General features: G+C 43.1%; 1 protein-coding gene across 5 annotated transcripts in view; it reads right to left on the bottom strand.

The window, feature by feature from the left end:
* Positions 1–19,340, bottom strand: part of myh14 (myosin, heavy chain 14, non-muscle) — a 34,332-nt gene that overhangs the window by 5,495 nt on the left and 9,497 nt on the right. For 2 of the 5 annotated variants that reach the window (XM_030393070.1, XM_030393071.1), the window contains exons 5-44: positions 18,941–18,968; positions 17,207–17,321; positions 15,700–15,747; positions 15,371–15,382; positions 13,182–13,274; positions 13,015–13,078; positions 12,663–12,761; positions 12,418–12,561; positions 12,101–12,315; positions 11,869–12,021; positions 11,423–11,596; positions 10,956–11,129; positions 10,727–10,841; positions 10,294–10,362; positions 9,203–9,408; positions 8,955–9,076; positions 8,654–8,723; positions 8,420–8,580; positions 7,518–7,626; positions 7,022–7,153; positions 6,718–6,924; positions 6,486–6,623; positions 6,260–6,383; positions 5,277–5,448; positions 4,968–5,180; positions 4,711–4,855; positions 4,418–4,624; positions 4,134–4,238; positions 3,825–3,977; positions 3,370–3,618; positions 3,174–3,287; positions 2,982–3,080; positions 2,683–2,895; positions 2,431–2,592; positions 1,887–2,015; positions 1,712–1,800; positions 1,505–1,628; positions 1,189–1,397; positions 737–845; positions 41–213 (exon numbers count right to left, since the gene is read on the bottom strand). In XM_030393070.1, the coding sequence (XP_030248930.1) occupies positions 41–213; positions 737–845; positions 1,189–1,397; positions 1,505–1,628; positions 1,712–1,800; positions 1,887–2,015; positions 2,431–2,592; positions 2,683–2,895; positions 2,982–3,080; positions 3,174–3,287; positions 3,370–3,618; positions 3,825–3,977; positions 4,134–4,238; positions 4,418–4,624; positions 4,711–4,855; positions 4,968–5,180; positions 5,277–5,448; positions 6,260–6,383; positions 6,486–6,623; positions 6,718–6,924; positions 7,022–7,153; positions 7,518–7,626; positions 8,420–8,580; positions 8,654–8,723; positions 8,955–9,076; positions 9,203–9,408; positions 10,294–10,362; positions 10,727–10,841; positions 10,956–11,129; positions 11,423–11,596; positions 11,869–12,021; positions 12,101–12,315; positions 12,418–12,561; positions 12,663–12,761; positions 13,015–13,078; positions 13,182–13,274; positions 15,371–15,382; positions 15,700–15,747; positions 17,207–17,321; positions 18,941–18,968 (5,437 nt within the window). The remainder of the gene's footprint in view (positions 1–40; positions 214–736; positions 846–1,188; positions 1,398–1,504; positions 1,629–1,711; positions 1,801–1,886; positions 2,016–2,430; positions 2,593–2,682; positions 2,896–2,981; positions 3,081–3,173; positions 3,288–3,369; positions 3,619–3,824; positions 3,978–4,133; positions 4,239–4,417; positions 4,625–4,710; positions 4,856–4,967; positions 5,181–5,276; positions 5,449–6,259; positions 6,384–6,485; positions 6,624–6,717; positions 6,925–7,021; positions 7,154–7,517; positions 7,627–8,419; positions 8,581–8,653; positions 8,724–8,954; positions 9,077–9,202; positions 9,409–10,293; positions 10,363–10,726; positions 10,842–10,955; positions 11,130–11,422; positions 11,597–11,868; positions 12,022–12,100; positions 12,316–12,417; positions 12,562–12,662; positions 12,762–13,014; positions 13,079–13,181; positions 13,275–15,370; positions 15,383–15,699; positions 15,748–17,206; positions 17,322–18,940; positions 18,969–19,340) is intronic. The other 3 variants (XM_030393074.1, XM_030393072.1, XM_030393073.1) reach the window with 3 other exon arrangements.

Raw genomic sequence — 19,340 nt, 5'->3', positions numbered from 1 at the left:
ACACCTGCACACACACACCAACATACACACATGTGGCTACCTGAGCTGGCTGCGGAGAGAGGTGATCTCTCTCGTCATGCTCTGACCGCTGTCGGCAAGCTCCTCCAGCTCCCTCTGCAGCTTCCTCTTCTGGGCGTTGGAGCGAGAGTTCTCCTCCTCCACCTCCTCCAGCTGCCTCTTCAGCTGCTTCAGGCGGACCATCGATTTATCCAGCTAGAGGAGGAGGGAGGGATGGGGAGAGAGGAGGGGGAGGGAAAGGACAGAGCACATTGCAGAGGTCGGGGTGAGACATACATGGTCGGAGGAAAGAGGGAAACAAGAAGAGAAGAGAAGGGGAGGGATATATAAAAATAGAAATTAGGCTGTGAGCAGGAGGACTGGAAGGGATCAGGAGTCAGATTAAACCTGGCAGATTATCACAGATGATGTTTTGGGAGGAGAGTCAGTGTCTCTGCTGTGGTTTTGGGATTTATTTTTCAGAGTGGAATGGGCTCTGCCTTCTCAATGAACACACAGATGCCATAGTGGGATTAGGATTAGGCTGGATTGAGCCGGATAAATCACTCATTTTAGGATGATTTTTCAACACTGTCTTTGTGCCCTGGGGCACAATTAAAGCAGCGAGCTTAGCTGACCCGATCCCATGAAATGATTATTCATTGCTCCGTCCCTGGCCATACTATTCTGTGTATCTTCTTATGGCTCACCTTCGCTCATAAATTGCTAATTTTCTTACCTGTTCTCTGTACTGGTCTGCATGTCGTCTCTCGTCCTCTGCCTGCATCATCACCTCCTTCAGTTTCTTCTCTGTCTTCCTCACCAGCTTGTTGGCAATGGCTCGTTCCCTGAGAGGTGAAAAGATCATCATAAGATACCTGTTGCACCAAGGAATACAAGACATCGATCAAGGTAAAAAACCTTCTAGTTTGTGTTTTAAGGGTGTTCTGCTCAAAATACAAATCTGCATTACTTATTTTGTACCCTGCAAGTATTTGTTGATTTACAGGTACTTTGTGACTTATAGAATTTACTTAAAATAAAAGAGAACGTTTCATATATAGTAATCCTTTCAGTATAGAATTTGCCTTGCCACTCACTCATTTAGTTCTTGTAAAATATTAAGTAAAAAAAAAAGTAAAATTTCTTTCAGATGTATTATTTGTCCTAATGCACGTGTGCTCCTCTCACTGTCTCTCCTGCTCCAGCTGCTCCTCCATGGACTCTATCTTGGCCTCCAGGGCGGCGACGCTGAGCCTGTGTTTGCCCCTCACCGCTCCCTCCATCTCTCCCAGTCGGGTCTTCAGCTCCTTGTTCTGCCTCTCCAGCTGCTCCCTGGCTGCCTCTGCCTTCTGCGCCAGAGTCCTCTCTCCCTGTAGCTGCACGGTCAGAGTCTCCACCTGGACCACGAGTAGAGCAGCAGTCATGATGTGAGCTTCACGCATATCTGTAATGTGTGAGAGCCTGTGTGTGTGTGTGTGTGTTTGTGTAGGCACATCTAACATACCTGTAGAGCCATCTTCCTTTGTCTCTCAGCTACCAGTTCAGAGTTACTCTGCTCCTCCTCCAACTCCTCCTCAAGCTGACTGACCCGTGCCTCTAACCTTCGCTTCTCTTCATACAGTGCATTCCTGAACAAAAACAAAATGTAAGTAACAGCCCACATAACAACGCACTGATTAACGTAGTACATCTTATGGAAACTTATACTAACTTTCCAGAACTGCTGTTGACCATCTCATCAGCCATCTCATCTCTTTCCTGCTGAGCCTGTCTCCTCTGCCTCTCTGACATAGAAAGCTCCTGCGTAGATAAATGTACAGGGGGTTAAAAGTCACTTAAAACCAACCTTCAAAAGTATTACATCTTTAATAGCAGAGTACACGAACCTCAGTGAGCTGAAGGACATCTGCTTCCAGTGTTTGGATCTTCTTTTCACTGTCTTTCGACTGTGCGATCACCTCCTCCCGAGACAACTTGGTCTCGTCTAACTCGCGCAGAATTTCTTTCATTTGACCCTGCGGCGAAAACAGATTTCTTTGAAGGCACATGATGTAATTTATGCTGCTAGGGGCATACAAAACAAAACAAAAAATGTTATGAAGTAGTGTGGGATCACAGGAGCTGCTGTCTTCATGGTTAAACAGCCACCATTGCAGGTGAAAATCTATCAGAGGTGACTCAGACGAGGTAATGTTTTTTTTATGTAATGTTTTTTAAAGTTCATGCTATGTTTATTCACTGACTTCCTTCTCCTCTCTCTGACCTAACATATCTTGTTTCCCTGAAAGTTTTAGTAACTGGAATAATGTAAGTACACAACTCAACATTTAGACAATTTAGTGTGGTAATGTTTCATATCAAATTTTTTAAATGAGGCCATTGACAAATACAGAAAATCATTATTTAGGTGAGGGAATATTTCAGTTTTACCTGCAGCCTCCTCAGCTGCTTCACGGCCTCCTCTTTTCCACGGCTGGAATTCTCCACCTGGGCCTCGGCTTCCTGCAGTTCTGCTTCCAGCTGCTTCTTAGACGACACGGCCTGAGACCTCTGACTCCTCTCCTCCTCCAGCTGGATCTCCAACTCCCTCACCTGGCAAAGAAAGAAAACATAGGAACAATTGTGAGTGGTTTGAAGAAAGACAGATCAGAAAGAACACCATCTGAGGTTTCCTCTCTCTACCTGTTTGCTTAGTGCCCTCCTCTTCTCCTCTCCCTTCTCCTCGTTCGTGCTGATCTCCCTCTCAAACTGAGCCTTGAGTGCTTGCAGGGTGACCTCCAGCCTCAGCCTCGAGTTCTCCGCCTCCGCCAGCTCCTCCTCCAGGTCCTGGGTCTGAACCCGCAGGTTCTCGGCTTCTGTTTCTAAGCTCCTGCGAGTCCGCTCCAGCTCGTGGACCTAACGAAAGAGCAGATACAAGCCGCTGATTCACTGACGACCCAGAGAGAGAAATAGCAAAGGAGCCTCGAGAGCAAGATTCTTACATTCTTGCCGACATCATCCTGCTGGTTTACAAGCTGTTCCATTTCCAGACGGAGCTGCTTGTTGGCCCTCTCCAGCTCTTCCCTCAGGTCCTGGGTCTCCTACGCACAGAAACACAGATGAAGATGATTCACCAGAGTGGCAGACACATCACAAATGCTCTTGCATTGTCTGCACTCAGTTAGTAAGTTCACCTGCAGGGCTCGGGAAAGTGCCAGACATCTTGTCTCCTTCTCTCTGCTGTCTGCTTCTGCTTTGTCCCTTTCCTCTGCCAGCCGAGTGCTCACCGCCTTCTCCTCTGCCAGACACTGAGGGGGTGAAGGACACAAAAGTTAGAATCAAAGATGTTTTAGGGAAATTTACTCTGACTCAGACTGATGAGTTTCGAACCTGGTCGAACTTCTTCTGCCTCTTTTCTAGGGCCGTGCAGTTCTGTCTTTCTCTCTGTAGGGCGAGCGTCATGTCCTCTATCTCCTCCCTCAGTCGCTCCCGCTGCCTCTCCACTCGCTCCTTCTCCTCCTCCTTCTGTCGCTCCCTCTGGACGGTGCTGTCCAGCTCTCTCTGGAGTTTCCTGCGTATCTCCTCTCCAGCCTCCACCGCAGTGTTCACCTCCTCCGACTGCTTACGGAGTTCTGCCAGCTGCACAGGTGGAGCAAGGAGGGGTTTATAAATGTTTTTGATGTGTGTGTTTTGCAATGCATTTGACAGGTAATTTTGGTCACCTTTTACTGTTCTGTACCATTTTCTGTAATAACATAATATAAATGAACTGATTCATATCTATGTCAGAGAGATGAAGTGGCAGTTTCAGAGTCAAACAAAGCCTGCATGAGTTTCTCATTTACCTGCTGGGTTTGAGTCTGGATCTGCCGGGTCAGCTCTTTGGCTCTCTCCTCCTCCTCCTCCTGTCTTTCCATCAGTCCGTTCTTCTCCTCCTCCAGCGCTCGCACCCTCGAGGCTAGAGCCATCTTTTGGCGTGTTTCATCCTGCAGCGATTCCTGAGAGAAGAAGAGAGAGGAGTGTCAACCTACTGCAAATTATTGGCATTCTCTCATCTATAGGATGCAGTGCTCAAAATATCTGTGGCAGTAACCCAAAAGCAAAATCCCACCATCAAATCTGACCCCACCCTGGCTTGTGTTTCACTTTGTTACCTTTGCATCATTCAGCTGACTCTCCAGGCTGCTGACCTCTTTCGATAGCCGAAGGGATTTGGTGTCAGCAGAGGACAAATTGGCAGACATAGTCTCAATCTCACTCTGGAAAAAGAAAGAAAGAGATCATCAAGGTAAATCTATCAGACCAAATACAAGAGGATCTCTTCACTGCAGAGCTCGAATTTCTAATTTTCTGAAGTACAAAACACACAAAGCAACACTTCTTTGAAAGGACAAAAATTCAACAACATGTGAAATGAGGGTTTATATCAGATTTGCACCTGCAGCTTGTGCACTCGGTCTTCCCTCTCCTCCCTCTCTCTGTCAGCCTGAGCCAGTCGGGCGCTGAGCTCCTGCAGCTGACCCTCGGCCCTCTTGCGGCCTCTTTCACTCTCTGTGCGGCCAGATTGGAGGCTCTTGAGCTCAGAGGACAAATTCTGCCTCTCTTCCTCCAGCATCGCCTTGGCTTTCTCTAGCGACTGACGAGCCTAAAAAAAGAACACCGATGATGAAGTGTGATAAGCCATTCTGTATGTTTACACATGGATGTTTTTTGAAAGTGTACTTCTCTTACTCTTTTGCTGTTGTCCAGCTGTTCCTGGAGGTTGTCTATGGCTGCGCTGTGTTTGACTCTGAGCTCTGACAGCTGGACCTCGTGGCGGCGAGTCTCCTCTTCAACACATCGCTGGAGGTCATTTAATTCTGCCTCCCGACGAGACCTGCGTAGATCGATGGAGAATGGTGTCAAAAATAAAAATATTTAATGATAACACAATTCCTCTGGCTTGTCTCATACTTAAATTTGATGATAAATATGTTTGCATCATTTACCTTAGCTCCTGCTGAGCAGCTGTGGTGTCTAGTGTGTCCTCCAGCTCAGTTCTCAAAGCCTCCAGCTCCTCGCCCAGGTCTCTCCTCTGTTTCTCCGCCCTTTCCCTCATCCCTCGTTCGTTCTCCACTTCCTCCTTCAGCTCAGACACCTGGGACATGGCCTCCCTCAGTGCCCTTTGAGCTTCTGCACGACGCGCTCCCTCTTCCTCCAACCTGACAGAAGAAAAGAAAGACAGATAGATAAAGGGAAAGGTGTAGTGTGAAAAATCTGTGACAAGCCTTTATTTGTGTCACTGTCTCGTTCCTCACCGGCCTTGCAAGGTGGTGATCTCCTTCTCCTTCTGAGCCAGACTGCCCCTCAGCTCGGCTGACAGCATGCCCAGATCTGACAGCTGCTCCTGGGCCTCCACCGACTCACTCTCCATCCTCCTCCTCCATTTCTCCTGCTCTAAGCGGCCTTGCTCCTCACGCTTCAAGCGCTCTGCACAAAATCAAAAAAAGATCACAACAGTGAAAATATTGAGACAAAGTTGGGAATACTACCAGTCAACTACTGATTAATTATTATTTCCACAGACATCTGGGAACCAGCTAGAAGAGCTGAAATTATTATATTGACTGACAGTAAGTTTAATAATTGATTGATCATTTAAGTCTTTTGCAAAGGAAAAATGCCGTCTTCTCAAATGTGAAAATTTGCTATTTTTCCCAGTTTTCTACAATAGTAAACTGCTACTACCAGACAACTGGTCAGACAAACAAGGCATTTGAATATGTCACCTTGGTCCTCGGGGAATGATGACAGGCATTTTAATTTTTTTCTGATAGTAAGACAATCACCAATCAATTATTCATTTAAGAAAATGTATTGATAATAAAAATAATTACAGCCTTGTAGGAATAATATTAACTCATTTGTGTGTTAATTACTTGACACAGAAAAATTAAGAAATGTGATGTTAATGATTGGTTGGGAGGTTGTTTTGTTATCATAAGCAGGGGATTAAAATGTTAGATTTCATTAGCTATGGCTAAAATGATGTTGATCATTATTTTGCAAAATACTGAGATCTTATTTTTCACAATCTGGACTCATTTTCAGCAACGAGGAAGAGAGAGAGGAATAGGGTCTTATATGTCTTTAAAATATAAAAACATGGTTCAGGTAATCAAAGCTTACTTCTGCAATCTATATACCAATAAAATGTGACTGCATCCAAGTCAAAAGGACTGATCAGCATATAAAAAATGCTGTTACACTTGTTGGTTTCCTGTGGAAGAGGGATATTTACCCTCGAGGTCAGCAATGACAGCTTCCTGTTTGTTCTTGAGTTTGTTCAGACTTTTGGTTTTCTCCTCTTCCTCAGTGAGCTGATCGGTGACTTCACTCAGACGCTCCTCACACTGTTTCTTTTCCTGCTCCAGAAAAAAAAAAACACAGCCTGTGTGAGTGGTAGTTAAAATGAAAGAATGTATCTAACGTTCACACACGATGACAAAATGTTCAGTTATGCCCACCTTGCTGAATCGGTCTCTTTGCTCTGCTGCATTCAGCAGGTCGGTTTCCAGACTCTTAACTCTGGTCTCAAGGGTGACCTTCTCCAGCAGGAGGCGCTGTCGGGCACTTTCCTCCTCCTCTAACTGCTCCTCCAGGTCCTGACACGGGAGGAAGATTTAATAACATGCAAGGAGGGGAAAGATGGCCTTAATTTAACTTCAGTTTTCATGTAACTTTCTTCTGTTTATTTACCTGTATATTCTGCTGCATCTTCTTCTTCTCATTGGTCAGCTGCGCACCTCTCTCCTCCTCTTCCTCCAACCGAGTCTCCAGCTCGCCCAGCACCTCCTCCAGCTCCTGTTTCCGGCTGGCTAGCCTGGCCCTCATCTCCTCTGCCTCCGCAAACAGCTCTGCCTCTGCCTGCAGCTGGTCAGCCAGCACTGCTTTCTCCTCCACCAGCTAAAACATGACAAAGTGAGGAGGAGGAGTGATGAAGAGGCACTGATTCATAGCAGAGGGGTGGACAGGCAGCAGAACGAGGTGGAGGTTTATTTACCTGAGCATGTTTCCTTTCAAGCTCTCCGTAGTCCTGCTCCGCTCGGGTGAGATTATCCTTAGCCTTCTGGAGCTGGGCTTCCCTCACCTGGATCTCCTCGTCCTGTCGGGTCACCTGCAGCAGGGGCTTCACCTGGTTGACACAGAACAAAAGGACACATCCAGAGAGTTAATTTCCTGCATCAGGCTGATTTTATTAATCTTTCCTTTGTCAAGGATTGAAAGTCATTGTATAGATATTCAAACATATTGTTTCTGTTGCCAAGTTATAATCCAGTTGCCTTTGCTTTGGGTACTTTTGTGACACGTCTTTCTTCCTCCATCTCTCTTTCTAATTTTCACTATGACAACTTTTTGCTTTACAAGTCCAACTAGGAGGACAAAAAAATCAAAGCAGAAAAAAGTGAATTGAAATAGGGCCATGAAAGTGATCACTTGCAGATGGGATTATCTGTATATTACATGTCTATGTTGCAATGTAATCGTGTGCACAGTACCTTGGTGAACAGCCGCCACCACTGCCAGTTCCTGAGTTTGAGATAAGCAGCACAGTTCCTCTGCATCACCCTCAGAGCGCTCAGCTGCTGCTGCTTCTTCATAAAGGCTCTGAGACAGAATCAATATAAAACAATATTAGCTCTTCTTTACCGACAATAAATTACATTTTTTTCTCTTTTTTCTTGTCCTGTTTTTCCTTTTTTCCTAATGATTTCTTTGACTTGGCCTAACTCTTCTGAGCTGTGCTCCACTAACATTTGCAAACCCTGAGTGACTGGAATAACAAGATATTGTGTTGTTAAGCACAAAAGTGAATGACAAAGCAGTTTTATTACTCATTAATAGGGGCAATTTTTTTTGGCCTAATATTTACAATACATTATATAAATCACTTTAAGTTGCCTGTACATGAAATGTGCTATACAAACAAAAGTCTTGTTATTACATATTAATAAAACGCTGGATCAATTAATATCATAATTCTTAAATTAATAATCTAATTAGTAAGCCTCTATTGTAAAAACATAATTTTATTATTTATGTTGTCTGCAGGCCTCTATAATCTGCGTCAGATACCTGTCAATGCTGTTGCAATTTCTGAGTCACTGATAGGGGCTGACACATGATTAAATATTGATGCTCCTTTAAGAGTGAAATAAAAAACTGCCTCGTAAAATGCAGAAAGTGAGCGCTCCTCATAGAGAAACTTCAGCAGTGTTGCATGTTTGTCTTCTATGGTCAGTTTAGTTTCACTTAGTGACTGAGTGATAGTTGGTTGGCAGTTGACTTTGGAGTTTAATCAAGTCAATAAATGTATAAAGAACATTTAAAGATTACAGCAATTCAGTCAAGTCAAAATCACCAAAACAACCTCTAATGTATTTGCCTCTTCGCTTCTTACTTGCGTGCGAGGTAGCCTCTGGAGACGCTTTGGAAGCGTATGATGGTGTCAGTGATCTTCAGGTCTCGTTCTTCTTCCAGGTGAGCCAGGACTCCAGCTCTGAAGAAGACTTTACTCTGACCCACCCTGAACAGGTTGTGGTCCAGTTCCAAAGCTCGGATCTGGGCGAGGAAGCAATGATTAGAGATGTCCACCATGCATGTGCATGTTACAGCTAATGAAAAAATGACTCACCATGAGTTCTGATGCCTGTTTGCCATCCATGAAGGCACGAGGGATCGCATTAGGAGTCAGGATCTCATACCTGGAAGATAAATGAGATTCCGTGAGTGTGTGTGTTAGACACAAGACTGAGGGGGTGTTAGCAGGTTAGCAGAGGGTCATCAGCAGGTGACAGAGAAAGTGCTTGACGAAGCATTTAGGGTGTGTGTGTGTGTGTATGTGTGTGAGAGAGAGAAAGCCAGATGGTCATGAAAGGTAGTTCATTGGAGACTGTTGACACAGACAGAAAGAGACAGACAGTTTAGACACACACCTCTGCCTGAACTCCTGGAATGGTATGCGGTTAGGGAAGCCTTGTCTGCAGATACGGATCCCCTCCAGAACTCCATTACACCTCAGCTGGTCCAAAACCAGGTGGGGGGACAGCTTACCGGCCTGATAGAGACAGGAAGCAAGACAAAGGAAAGATAATGGAAATTTGTAATTATTTAGGACATTTATTCCCATCCATTTTCTTTTCTGTTCTAATGTGTCCACCCTGATCCATTCCTTCTGTCTTACCCTCTTCTCGTGGTTGGGTATGATGCAGCGCAGGAAGTTGGGGTTGGTGTTCCTCAGCGTGGCCATCAGCTTGGTGAGAGACTCCTTATAGAGCTGACCAACGGTCCTGAACATTCCCTTCTTCGTCTTCAGACCAGCTGCTCCGAAGTTGACCGGGCCGCTGTTCTCTCCCGTCGACACCTGGTCCAGACCCACAATCCTGTCCACTGAACGGAAAAACAGAACGGGGTTTCAGATTCAGCATCAAGTATCGATTCAGGGGCGTGAAGAATGTTTGCCAGACTTGATTAATGTCATGGCAATATGATTTCAGATCTGTTATCAAGTCTCTGGACAGATGATATCAGATCGTGGAAAATGGATTTGTAGCTCATTAGAGATGCAGTCTTATGGCTATTTGCTCGGTCCAGTGAGATACACCTACACAGTTTCAGCACAGTGCAGGTGTGTAACAGGTTTTCCAGCTTAACTTGGAATATGTCAGAACTGGCAGGCTGACGACCGTTTGTGCATCAGTTGTTAAAACAATAACACCATGATAAGTGATTCCTTCCTGATTTGACAGGTATATTGAGTGATACATTTGCAGAAAAAAGTAATGATACTGCCAATTACACAAATAACTGATGTTGCTATTCAAATGTTAGTACTGTGAGCCAATATGTTGCATCTCTAGAGCTCATTCAGGATCACATTTCTGCCTGCACACAGTTGGATTTCATGAATCCGCTCTAGCTGTTTGTGGCAGCACAACTCTAATGTGATCCTGAATGTGTTTTTGTGACTAGTTGAGCGCATGCTGCTACCTTGACACTAACTGTCAAATTTCTAAGTAAATGACTTATTCACAAATCGAAAAAGCCACATCAAACAATCACAGCACTGACACTAAAAGCAGAAAATTGTTGTAAGTGCACAGAGAGAATGAGTGAGCTAACAGCACTGTGACACTACAGCACGAACATCAACTAAATAACACTAAACGGCACACAGCAATCAAAAACTGGGCAGACAGAAGACAGAGGAGCAATGTCAGCGTAGGTGGGAGTGAGGAATGTGAGTGTGACACCCAGAGGAGGAGAGAAACCTACTGTCGGAGCCATTAGCCTGCAGTGTGGCATAGGAGTCAAAGAAGTAGACACGAGGAAGAGTTTGGATATCTGATGCAGGAAGACGAAAAGATGAGAGGGTAGGAGAGTACCAAATCATTGGAGAGGAAGAAAAAAAAAACAGAAGGAAAAAGGAAGAGGGACAAGCAAACACAGGAGCGAACAAGAAGGAAGATGAATAGGAAAATAAAAGAAAGCAGATAGATGGAGTAGTTGCATGACAGAGAAAGAAAATAGAAATCCAAGTTAGTTCATTTTGCAACAGAAGGCTTAATTTTCTTAAATTGACAAGCTTGAAAAAAATACAGGCCATGAAAACTGAAATCAAACAACATCCTGGACATATATGAAGCGCATGAATTAAAGGGTTTACTGGACATAGTAGTGAATGCACAGGAGAGTAAATCAGTCTCACCTTCCTTCCACAGCTCTGATACAAAATGATCAGACGACTGGTGCAGAAGAGAGGCCACGTTGTCGTTCAGAGGATCCATGTTCTTCACCAGCCAATCATTTGCCTTGTAGTCCACCTGAGAGACAAGACGGAGGGCAGGGGACATTACTGATTCGTTTGTCTTTGCGTGGGAAAGATGACAGACGTGGAGGATGATAAAACAAACAAGGAGACAAAAAAAATGCGATACCTTGCCAGCATAGTGAATGATGGAGAAGTCAGCTTCCCCGCGTGGCTGCTTTGAACGGAAGAATTTTGGATGGCTGCCTTGCTCGCCGGACAGCTTCTCTACAAACGAGCGGTCTGTTGCCCGGGGGAACCAGCACTCTTCATCCAGCAGGGCCAGAACACCAGGCGGGTGGGTCTAATAGAGATAAAAAACACAGAAACATTTTGTTGTGGACTTCATAATACAAGTGGATTCAAAGCGGAGCCTGTGTTCCTATTCATCTTCTTTTATTCACTTTTTATTACTTCCTCTGCGGGTGTGGTGGTTGAGCGAACAGGTTCTGAGGGCCACAGGTGGAACCCGTCAGCGCCATCACGCTATTTTTCTATCACCAAACAATCTGGACTGTCAGCTTCTATATCATCATTACTTATGAGGTAATAATGTGTGTTCCCTTATGTAAAAACAGGGTTATTAAGTGTGTGTACCGGTTTCTCGATGAGGTCAATGCAGGGCTGCAAGTCTAGGCCGAAGTCGATGAAGTTCCATTCGATGCCCTCCCGCTGGTACTCCTCCTGCTCCAAGATGAACATGGTGTGGTTGAAGAGCTGCTGCAGCTTCTCGTTGGTGTAGTTGATGCACAGCTGCTCAAAGGAGTTCAGCTGCAGGAGAGATCAAACGAAGACTCATTAAAGCATTCAATTTATGGGATGTAACCTATATAACATGGACACTATAACATGCTCAAGCTTGTATCTTTGTGAGGAAATTAACTGATAGCAACCCACACCACTACATCCCATAATGCTTGCCCGAACTAAAACTAATTGTTGTTACCTGTGCTCAAAGAATGACTCTTATCACTTTATCACAAACATTTTAGAAAGGAATCTGGGTTAGGGTGAATGTCCAGCATCATCACACAATAAATTACCTGGAAGATCTCGAATCCAGCGATATCAAGGATCCCTATGAAGGAAGCCCCCTGTCTCTGTCTGCGGTCCAGAGCTCTGTTGATCCTGTGGACCAGCCATCTGAACAGACGCTCATACGTGGCCTTCGCCAGGGCCTCCACAGCAAAGTCAGCCTAGGGGAAGAAATATAAACTTTTACATATACTGTGTATGGACAAAGCTGTTTAAATATCTGTGTGACTAAAATCATACCTGTTCTTTCGTCTGGGCTTTCTGCACATACTCTCGACCCACTTTGATCCTGGGAGTGAGGATGGCCCGAGTGAACTCCAGCACGTTGATGCCCAGCAGATGGCACAGTTTCTGAGCAGCTGTGTTGTCAGGCATCGAGGCCTGGTCCTGGTTCTTCTCCTTCATGAAGGAAATATTCCCGAACTGGAGCACAGCAGAGATCACCTTCAGCATGGCTGAGTAGAGGGAAGACAGGGCGAGGGAAGGTGATTTATAGCCAGGATCAAACACGGAAAAAGAGAACTACTTTCCCTCTTTTCTATTATCCCCTCTCTTACACAGCGACTCCTCCGGGGTGAAGCCCATTATAGCCATGGAGTCCATAGTCTGGGTGAAGTTCTCTGAATCGCTCTGACCAGGGACGGGGATGGAGCCGCCGGTGAGGAAGCGGTACTGATCAGCTGTTCCTAAGAGTAGGTCAGCTAAGGATAGGGGAAAGAAAAATTATAACAACAGGACACTGATTGCAGTTATGCAGCATGACAGTATTTCATTATCACACTTTGGTCGACCTTTGGCTCACCTTTTGTCTCCTCTGAAGTTCCACACATCAGCTGGTAAAAGATGTGGAATGTCCTCTCATCTTTGGCCTGACGGGTGGCCCGGGACTTTTCAAGGAGGTCTGGATTTATACGGTCATGGACATACACAACTGAAACTAGTTATATCAATTTTTTATTTTAGTCCTGCTCTACCTCTGGTGATTTAGTCTTTAAAATCAGCATGATGCATCACATTGATAGCGAGTACTTCAGAAACTTGAGGTCATCAGAAATAAGCAAAAGGTCACAATATGTATTTTGTGATTGATGCATCTTACTTTTAGAGCAAGAGTGCATCAATCTTGAAAACACTAATGACATATAAAAGGATACAGGTCTCAATGTTGGCACCAACGATGTACCCCGCCACGTCGAAATTAATGCGGATGAATTTACCCTAAAAAGAGATGAAGGAAAGTAGTTTAATGTTTCAGGTAATCTTCACGAGGCAATAAATATTATCTGTTTGTGTCAACGTCTACAGTATGATCTGCTCTTACAAATCTTGAAGAGTTGTCGTTCTTGACAGTCTTTGCGTTGCCAAAGGCCTCTAATATGGGGTTGGCCTGCAGCAGCTGCCTCTCCAGCTCGCCCTGAGACACACAGGAGACATCAGATCAGCTTCACAGAGAAAACAAAGACGCCAGACTCAACAAAAGACTTCCGTAGGGTCTGTCTACTAAAATGCACCACTAATCCACTGATCGGTTATGTAAAACAAGAAAAATGCATGACTCATCCCTGAATAGCAGTGACACTAAATGGTGCATTTTAGGGCCCAGAATAGCATCCACACCACACACCATTCCCAGGAACAAATGGTTCTCAACCTCACCAAGGGTTATGGGCCTTCATTAGCTAAGTTATCAATAATAAAAGCATCAATAATTTTTCATATTTAATTTGTCTCTTTATTAAATGACAATCTCTAGAAGCCAAATAAGAATCAGTTGAGAACCACTGTTGTAGAAAAACATGGGCAGACGGAAGCTGCAGCTTCAGATGCCAACATCATACACACTCTGCATATTTGCTGATTCCAGCTAGCTGCAATGCATTACTGCACTTGTCGCATTGCCAGAGCAGCAGCTGTTGATGCAGCAGCAGCCAGTGATGGGGAGTTACTGTAGCTACAGGAGGGGGGGCTCCTTCACAGGGTTTCTGCAGTGTTCACCAAGTCCAATACAAGACCTTTTTACGATGAAATTTGAAACTATATTAGTCAAAATATGACAAAAAACCAGCAGGGACAAGATGGCCGACAATTTTTTATTAAGTACGTGAGTTTTTATTGACATCTCTATCGCATTTTGTCCACACTTTCCAGCTGCATTTAACAATAATTCCTAGTCGGGCTGCAGGATTTGGAAAATGCAATATATTGCAATTATTTTGACAGGAATCTCAGTATGATCAAAGGGAATGATCACTGTTGATCACAGTTATAAAGACTACTGACAACTATCATGAAAATGTGACTGACTAAACATGTTCTCTGTGACATTGCTGTTTTTTCACACATTTAAAGGTGCACTCTGCAGTTTTGGGGAAGACATTTTAATCAAAAGGGAAAGATTTATGCCTATAAAAAACTAAATAAACAAACTCTCTTTGTTTTCACAACTAAATAAACTGAATAATCAAACTGACCTTAAAAGACAACACAATTTCAAACTGTTTTACTTTGTTTATATTTGAATCAATTATAAATATACTATATAAATGCAAGTACACATGACCTGGACCCAGAAAAGTGACTGAAAAACGATGGATGAATTAACCCACTAAAAATAATGAATTAATTCAAGGTTTAAAACACTTGCCTATTATGAGTAGATGAGATTAAGGGCGACCATGGTCAGTAGTAGAGACAGTTAACACTTCCCATTTATAGATGCATAACATCTCCTAATAGCCACAATTACTTTCAGTAGGCAGGAGAAAATATTCAAGACCCTTGAACAAGACTTTTTTTAATATCTTCGAAGGCCTTTTTGTGAAACGCATTTTGATGCTTTTTAAGACCTGCAGATACCCTGTTTCACTGGAAAAACTGTCAAGGAATGCCAGCCAGCCAGCCAACACCAAAGGCAGATATACAAACACACACACACACACACACACACACACACACACACACACACACACACAGACACAGAGCAGAGGTCAACATATTTTACAGCAGACAATGTGTATAGGATACACATTGACAAAATCACATATTTAAGTGTTTACACATGTTCACGTGTCAAACACATACATATGGACTGCTGCAATGACACACCCACATCCACTCCCACAGATGAATCCGCACTCATTCAACACACACACACACACACACACACACACACACACACACACACACACACACACACACACACACACACACACACAAGCACACATATTGTACTGTTCATGTGATTAAAACCATCTCTACAGCAGAAATGCCTCTCAGCGCTACAGGTAAATGAAAACCTGTGGTGTTTATCTGTCACGAGTAAACCCCACTGAGAGGAATAGATTAAAACTAAAGAAAGCCAGGAATTATTCAGATAAAAGTGTAAAAGAAAAGCTCGTTATGAATCAAGAGACTCATACCACCTCTGGTCAATACAGGCAAAGTTTCAATTCTACAAAACGTGACCCCCAGTGAATAAACCCAAAGTTGTCTGAATACTTTCATACTCACATATTGCATACTCTGACGAATTGTGGGGGGGGATGAAGTTTTAGGAGGGAGAAGAGTGGATGGATGGGTGAACATATGGATGGGGTAAACAAACAAACAAAAAAAGACAAATAAGACAACAATAACAACAACAAACAAAGAAATACAAACAAGCAAAATTAAATATACTGTACAAGCCTTGGCTGTTACGAGGAACCATATCATTACTGACAATTAAAGGTTTAAGTTACTCAGTCTGTTTGTTAGTCAGCATCATTGCGGAGTTCATTAGGCAGGAAATAGGACAGGACAAATGCACAGGACAGGACAGCAGGATAAAGTAAACTCACCCTGTTCGCCAGTGAACTGCCTCTTGTTAAGGACCGAGAGCCATCCATCTGAGCATGCAGGAAAGAGAGAGGGACAATGCAGAGAGAAGAGAATGAGGGGAAACAAGTGCGGGAAGGAAGGAGGGTAAGCAGAAGATGCAGAAAAAGAAGACTGAGTAACAGAAAAACCCACTCCAAGATGAAGTAAGGTTAAATTTATTGCACCTGCAACAAACCCATCTTATAATAAATCAGTAAGGGGGACAGTGATGTAATCATGGTCCCGTAGATTGTGATTGGGTTAGGGAAGAAACACATTCAATTGCATAAAGCAGCTGCTTGGAACTAATTAAATCACCACCGAAAACACTGCAACTAAAGTAGGTCATATATGGTTAAAGCAATAGTTTCAACATTTCGGGAAATATTCTGTTTCACTTTCTTTCTGACAGATGACAAGATTTAGATATCACTCTCTTGTCTTGAGTTGGAGACAACAGGCGATTAACTTAGCTTAGCATAAGCACATTGGCAAACACACAGACACAGAGTCTCATCTGTTCAGTTGTGTTTTCTCATGAAGACACCCTGAGGCAGAGATGCTGCTCTGTTAGCCCTTTACTGGTTTTAAATGGTCACTGAGAATTCTCTTTTGAACCCAACATGATGCAGAGAGTTTAAAAAATGTCCGTCATTCTTTGTTGTATAATATGTGGTTACTGTCAGCATCACAACAAATACTTGTTAAAAGGGTAGAGTAACTACACTAACAATTGTCTTTTGTCTGCAGAAGTGACCGGCAGTGATGGAAACACAACAATGAATTGCCTATTTTTTGCATACAGTACAAAGAAAACTCTCCCCAGAAAACTCCAAACTGTCATTCTTTTTTCTGTTTGTTTAGACTCATGAAAAAATGTGTCAATTGGTGAATTTTACAGTACAGGTGTTGCCAACCAATTTTTTTCATTTACTTTGAAAAGAGCCAGGTTTGTTGTTTCCCCCTGCGTCCAGCCTTTATGCTGAGCTCAGTTAATCGCCTCCTGATTCCAGATTTGAGCTTACTGTACTCCAAAGAGAGCAGTGGCATCAGTCTTCTCACCTGACTCTCAGGTTTAAGTTCTCAAAACATCTTACTATTACTTGATGTAAATATCAGATACCAGATATACAACATTCTGCCCATATTCCTGGTATAAAGGTACAGAAAAACAACCTGCAAGTGACTTAAAATGTCAGGGACACAAGTCAGTGCTACATATAACAAACACAGATTAGCTGCACTGAACTACAGGAACTGCATGACAACAATAAACTACACAAAGAGGGGTGACTTACAGCTATTCAGCATTTTGCACAAACTCTTTGATACACGTTTGCAGCATTGTCACATTTGATCTGTATCTGTATCACTTCTTCATCTATCCTGTTATTCCCTTTCAAGAAATGTTCCTAGAAAGCTACATCTTTTTTTATTTTCCGCCTGCTCTTTTATTCTTACTTCTGTGGTGTCTCTACTTTGACATACCTGCGCAGCTTCCTTGTTTCTACCCAGAGTGCCACTTTTATGAGAAGAGGCGACGTGAGCCAAATACTGGATGACTTTCTTTGTGTTCTCTGTTTTCCCAGCTCCAGACTCGCCTCTGGAATACACAAAAACACACACACATAGGAAACCAGGTAAGGAACACACATACATACAATAAATACCATTCTCTTTACAGAACTGTTCATCTTAAACACATATGGTTTCATTTTTCAAAGGTATATATACGCGTTTTAAAAGAGCGAACACACAAGAACAAGTGGCCAAAACACACATTCATCACACCAGTAAATATAGAGCCCATGCAGAGCATTTAAAGCCACAGGTCTAAACAGAGAGCAGGTGTGGAGGATACAGGCGGTGTCACTGGTGTTGCTTTTGGAGAAGAACGAAGGAGAATGGAGTAAAAATAGCAGCTGTAAAAGATCTAAAAGAAGCAGACGTCCTCTTGTCCCACATTTTCAAGATGAACCCAAAGTGGGATCCTTGACCATAACAGGAAGAATCTGGCAGGAAGGCATGATGGCAGCCACTCAATCAAGCAGGTAGGTAGACGAACCATGGGTGCAAACAGACAATTATGCATTCGCATTATGGTGCTGAGTTTTTGCTAAGATGTGATTTTTTTTGTTGTCCTGATTCTCTTAATTCATTTTTGAATTTTTGGTTAAAGCTGCGATTAGTTTTGCTTCTCTTACCAGCCAAAAGAGCAATGACAATTTATTTCGTGGATGGTAAGATTTGAACATTCACTATAAAAAAGTTGGGAAAAAAGTTAATATTTTAGTTTGGGTCTGTACCAAACAAACATCTTAACTTACAGCAGTTTAAATATTATTAACTCTATCAATAAGATTGTAGCTCCTGTGATGAGGATTTGCGCTTGGCCATATTGTCCCAGGGCATTAAAAGTGCAATAAAGTGCAATAATTTAAATGAACTGTGATTATCAACAAATGAAACACACGCAAGACAATTAATCATGGAAATCAATTAAATATGGTTAAGAAGGACAAATAGTGTTATAATGCAGAATTGTAGATGTTTTATTAGCTGCAGTCATACTGAGTCGACACAAGAGAGTGCTTACTTTTAACCCTTGCTGTAACATTGCCACGTTCTTAAAAAGGTGCAATATGTATTAATTAGCCACCCTGAACAAACAGGAGCGGCATATCACCAGAGTAACTGCTAACTGTTGCTAACTGTATTTTCTTTATACATCATTGACTGTTGCTACTGTTAGCTTGTTAGCTCAGTTAGCCATGCAGCTATCCAGACTAGCCAGACTAGAGTTGGTGTTGATACTGCTAGCACAAGAGCTTAGGGCCACTGGGAGAAATAGGTTGTCAGGCCCACGACGAGCTGGGTAGCGTGCTTCAGTAGGAGTACTAGTAGTCATGAAAAATCAGGGTGCTTCGTGTTCTATGGGGTCTTATGTTGTACTGTCCGTATTCTCTTGTACCTACTGATTATTGAGTTGTTATTTTCTCTTGTGTTTTTGTTGACAGTCTAGGGACGGGCATAGCAAATTAGCTAGGGCTAACAATATAATATAAATATATATAACAATGCACACAAACAAAGATACATGAAAGGACACAAGGTAGATATAGTACAGGCAAACACACTGCCACAGACATTCTTCACTGTCAAAGAGAAAATCACAAAGCAGTCACAAACAGACAAGCTGGCGTCCAACAAAAGGCTACTCACGTGCAGAGGATTGACTGATCTTCTCTGTCTGTGGAAGACAGAATGCATAGTGAGAACAAATAAGAATAGGTACGTAGTCAATCTGTCATCATCAAATCATGACATACTTTGCCAAACTCTAATTTCAGCATCTGTAAAAGACATCAGAGTAACATGTTTCTAAATTGTTGCCACAGTGTTAAACATGTAGTTTAATTAATGGCTGACAAATACATCACAGTCATCATCTAACAGCTACCAGGATGTCTTTGAAAGGCTGCACTTGTTGACATATGATTCCTTGAAGTAACACACTGTAAGGTCCTGTATGGGAGAACAACTTGTTGGCTCAAGTTACACCAAGCCTCCACCCCTGACTCACATGCAGTGCTCTGGAAGCCTCCATAGAGACTCACACCTC

The sequence above is a fragment of the Sparus aurata genome, chromosome 17 (genome assembly GCF_900880675.1).
Source record: "Sparus aurata chromosome 17, fSpaAur1.1, whole genome shotgun sequence".
Lineage (NCBI taxonomy): Eukaryota > Metazoa > Chordata > Actinopteri > Spariformes > Sparidae > Sparus > Sparus aurata.
Note: the sequence above shows the minus strand (reverse complement) of the source record. Positions and strands in the feature narration are given on the sequence as shown.